Source organism: Triticum urartu, chromosome 6 (assembly GCF_003073215.2).
Source record: "Triticum urartu cultivar G1812 chromosome 6, Tu2.1, whole genome shotgun sequence".
NCBI lineage: Eukaryota > Viridiplantae > Streptophyta > Magnoliopsida > Poales > Poaceae > Triticum > Triticum urartu.
Genome location: NC_053027.1, coordinates 449,728,325 through 449,733,052, shown reverse-complemented (window position 1 = coordinate 449,733,052; position 4,728 = coordinate 449,728,325). Strand labels below are relative to the sequence as shown.

Here is a 4,728-nt window from a genome sequence, read left to right as displayed (position 1 = left end):
CAGCGCGCCAACACCAGTACTGTGTAGCATCGTGTACCTCCATTTGCTCCTTCTCATCACGGCAACACTAGTCAGTAACTGTACCAATTAGGAAACTAATGAAGTGCAAAAGTATATGCAACAGCATCAATGCAATATAATACAGTGGCTTTGTCTTGCTGCAGTCTAAGAGTACTAGTAGTGGTCAGTTTAAAACTGATGCATGTTTGTATGTGTGCTGTAGAGACAATAAGAAATCATGAATGTTATGGAAGTGAGATTTTCGCTTTGTCCATCCAAACACTAGATTTGGCATTGAAGCTCAATATCAATGTCTTGAGATATTTGGCATTGGAGCCAATACAATGCCAAGCCTTTCAATATCTACATCCAAACAAAGCAAGGGGCAGACATATCATTTGATGCATAGGATAGAATTTTTTTAACTGAATTAGACTGAAGTTTTTTTTCCTTTGAAATGTGAAGGCTGTTCCTATCCTACGTAGGAATAGGAATCCATTCCTATGAACTAAAGTGCTTCAAATCATTTTTTTCCTACAAAATTCCTATCCTCTAGAATTCCTACAAAATCCGTATGAACCAAAGGAGGACTCAATTTATTAGGAACGAGCTAGCAGGCAACAACATATTGCAGGGTCCAAAGCAATCTCCTACTGAACTTTATAAAAATGATATACTCCAGTTATGTGATACAATACAACAGAGGAACTTGCTCCTCACTTGGTTCATCTCCCACCGTATTCATAGGATACAATAGTAACACCATGTAGAGTGTTCTGTGTAACAATCTGATAATGGCAATGGGTGTGACTTCCTACGAGAAACTATCTCCTGCAACAACAATGCCTGCACAGGACAGGGACAGAATAAAACACCATGCATGCTTATTGGATTAGCACCGGCGAGCGATATAAATGTATGTCGAACAAATAACATCAACATAAGGCTCTGTGCAGACTGCTCCGTTTGGTCAAGCCTTGGACGTCTTCTGATTTGGTTTGAACACGTTTTTTATCAGCGACTCCTTGATTGACAAAAGTTCTGGGAACTCGGTCTTCAATTTAACAGTGTCAAGTTCATTGTTGCTCCTCGGTGCGACTATCACCTTGGCTTGCTCCTCCAAGTTGAAGTTCTTCCAGGAGAAGTTTGGGTCGATGTAATCTCTGTACATCTCCAGTATCTCATTGTGGCTCACCACACCAGGATTAGTGAAGTTCCAGATTCCGGTGAGGTTTCTCTTCGCCATCTCGATTGAGATGGGAAGAAGTTCATCCAATATTGTCATTGAATTTGGGATATCCACAACCTTGTCATACCGGGTGATCTTTGTGATGAAATTGCGAGGATTGGACAGATCAGATGAAATAGGCATCCTTACACGAAGGGTGCACACGTTTTCGTAGTTTTTCAGCAGTTCCTCAACCTATTAGAGGTAAATGTTAGTTTCACTGTGAAATACTTCTTCTAATAACATAATTAAAAGTAGCAAACTATCATGAAAATAATGGTAATACTCACACATACGAACAATGGCACAATTAACTGGGTATATTTTCACAAAAATCTGCTCTCTGTGAGATTAAATCAGGTGTTCTTTTGAGTCATAGGTTTGCCTAATCGAGCTTTATCTATGTAGAAACTTTTTGTTATCATAAATACCTATGATCATTTCAATATTCAATGGATGGTAAGTTCAGCATTTTAGGGTCCAACGCTAACTTCTTTGGAAGTAAGACTTATTGGTAAATCATGATGATTAATCGAGGATGAATTTGGCTAAGTAGAAATGTAGAATATTAACAGGCTTTTCATGTTACTGTTGATGCCAAATAAGAAAAACTAGGATGGCTAATGCAATGGCCATATATTGGATAGTTATCACTCTTTTCAAAAATCTTCATCTACATGACATTAATTATTATTTTCCAATTTTGAATATGTTTTTGAAGGGTTTTGCTATTTGTACGACGATTGAGAAATAAGGTATAATTAGGTTAGATTTCATGATTCGTTCGTGTGCAGAAGTGATGAAACACTCAATTTTAAGCTATGAAGTCTAAACAGTGCAATTTTAATTGTTTTGAACTAATTGTTATGCACCCATGTGACACCAAAAGGCAACATCTCTGAAAAACATACTGTCCGTTTATCATATGAACCATTCTCCCACTTCCAGTTAGTTCCTTTAGTGTCAAGGGTATCTTAATAATTGTCCTCTGCGAGTATCACCCGTAGAGTATATGTATATGTCACCACATAATTTTAGCCACTCTATCAAAACAAAATGAACAATCCTCTAGTCCATATGAAGATGATGTAGCACAAAAGAAAACACTAAAAGAAAGCAACATCAAAGAAACAGGGTTTCTTGAATAATATCTACAATTGCATGCCTATAGCTGTTCAGTTCTTTCCTAAGTTCCAGAACATCACACACTATTTTCTGATAGTGCACAGGGCATCCAGATCATGGAACCAGTCTATCCAAACGATGTACATTCAAATACTTGAACTGCTTATATTTTGTGTGGGCACTGTCAAGTACTCCCTCCGTCCTAAAATAAGTGACTCAACTTTGTACCAACTTTAGTACGAAGTTAGTACAAAGTTGAGTACAGTAAAGTTGAGTCACTTAATTTGGACGGAGGGAGTAAAAGATAAGGAATCCAATTTGACAAGGATCCTGCTAACAAAGGTCATCTTTTGCTTTCAAAATAAGCGCCTGCTTTCCAAGATAGGTGCTCATGGCATTCAGGCAGTTGACAGAAGACATACTTGTCAACAAACTCTTGGACAATAAACACACTTCCGTACTGCAAGCCCAAGTGTCTTAACTTTAATTACCTACAGGCTAAAAGCACATCGCAAACAATAAGGTATGAGTGTATGCCCAATAACTAGACTCTAGCTTGGGCCTAACATCACTCTTTTCGTTGGTTGGGCCTAACATCACTCATTTCATTACTATCATGTACAATTTCCGCCGAGCGTAAACATTCAGTTGGTTCATTTTGTATTGCAATATTTTTAATCTACAGTAGTCCATGTTTGTCCTTCTTTTATCCAACCAGGGTAGCAGTAGCACAACAGACCCTTCTCCATAAAATATGCTACTACATCAGATCATGTTGGTTTTGAGTGTATTGTACTTATAAATTGTGATTCAAGAATTTAAACGGCAAATTTACAACACCAATACAGCAAACATTCTAAAATAAGATGAAATGACTTCGGCAACAATCACCTAAGCACAGAACATGACTAAGATCTAATAACAGAAATAATCGATGCAGGATGTTTACTCGATCGAAATTGCTAATTACTTTGCATAATCAAAATTGGTAAGCTCGGGGAAGTGGGCTGTACAAATTCAAAGAAGCATGCAATTATCAATACACCAAACTAGTGTGCATGGATGGGGGAAACCAATTAGAGTACTCCGACAATTCAATGAGACCCCATAACTTGCTCCAGTAAGTAAGCATGATTTCGTTGACTTTATTTAAATTAAGTCAACCGAAGCTAACACCATGATCAGCATCTTCAATGTGACGATGACAGAGAAATTAGGGGTGTTCAGCAAATCACGCCGGATCTAACCAAACGATGGTCAATGCAAATTACCAAATCTCTCTTAAGGCCTTCTTAACTACATACAGATCAATGGAATCTCAATCACTGGCAAGCCACATTTCCCTCCATGATCACACCCCTCGTTTCAAAGTTTCAGCGTGCAATCAGGCATTGACATTATAAATCGAGCAAAGCGGCTCCGATCTATTTCCACTTTGCCATTCTAGAGAGAATTCTACGGACAACCGGAGCTTAAAGCAAGGGAGAATGGGTACACGGCATACCATGGCCTTGGTTTTGGAGTAGAACGATCCAACGAAGTTGGGGGTGTCCTCCTCCTTGAACCCGACCCCCGAGCCGAGCGGGTGGCCCGCGTCGTACTCGAAGATGCAGCCCGTGGCGTAGTTGATGAGCACGAGGCCCCGGGCGCGGCAGACGTCGGCGAGCGTGAGCGTGCCGCAGACGTTGGCGCGGATGGTCTCGACGCGGTGGGTCTCGCACCAGTCGACGTTGGGGCGGCCGGTGACGCCCGCGGCATTGAAGACGTGGGTGGGCGCGACCTCGTCGATGTCGGCCTCGAGCTGGGCGCGGTTCTCGAGCCGGCCGGCGCCGTAGGCGAAGGGGATGCCCTGCGCGGTGCAGAGCTTGCCGAGGAGGCCCCCGATCCAGCCGGTGCGGCCGTAGATGAGGAACTTGAGCACCGGCGGCGAGGAGCCGTTGGTGGAGGCCGCCATGGCGAATCGGCGAGATCCGGGAGGGGAGTGGAAATGGGGGAGTGGTGGCGAGATCGAGATGGAGACGAGATTGGGGCGGGATTATAATAGGGGGGCGGGCTGATATTCTCTGTCCCCGCGGGTGATCCCGGGTGACGGAGCACCGACGGTGACGCTGCAGCGCTGTCCGGTCCACCGTGATCCCTACTGGTTTATGCATTGCAAGGGGGAATGCCATCCACCGACGACGACAGGCTGTTTCAGTGAGTTAAACTGCTAATTAAGCTTCTTCGTTTTTTATATTGCCCACGTGATTTTGTGGTTGGAGAGGAGGCCTAGGCGCGGATCCCTACTTTAAGCGAGACGTGTCCCGCCGTCTCAATTTGAAGGGTGGAGCAGGAAAGTTTGGACACCCGTTGCGAATCCCTACTTTAAGCGAGAC

The 4,728-nt window shown here is 42.8% G+C and overlaps 1 protein-coding gene across 1 annotated transcript; it reads right to left on the bottom strand.

Moving 5' to 3' along the window:
* Positions 1–628: 628 nt before the first annotated feature.
* LOC125514107 (bifunctional dTDP-4-dehydrorhamnose 3,5-epimerase/dTDP-4-dehydrorhamnose reductase) lies at positions 629–4,480 on the bottom strand. The gene is made up of 2 exons (XM_048679365.1): positions 3,858–4,480; positions 629–1,423 (listed from the first exon to the last, which is right to left on the bottom strand). The coding sequence occupies exons 1-2, from the start codon at positions 4,305–4,307 to the stop codon at positions 971–973; spliced, it is 903 nt and encodes a 300-aa protein (XP_048535322.1). The 5' UTR covers positions 4,308–4,480; the 3' UTR covers positions 629–970.
* Positions 4,481–4,728: the final 248 nt, after the last annotated feature.

Excerpts from the sequence above, each read along its gene's own strand:
- LOC125514107 (XM_048679365.1), bottom strand. The coding sequence starts at position 4,307 with ATGGCGGCCTCCACCAACGGCTCCTCGCCGCCGGTGCTCAAGTTCCTC. Across the intron at positions 1,424-3,857 it reads ACTCCAAAACCAAGGCCATG|GTTGAGGAACTGCTGAAAAA; the intron begins GTATGCCGTGTA and ends TACCTCTAATAG.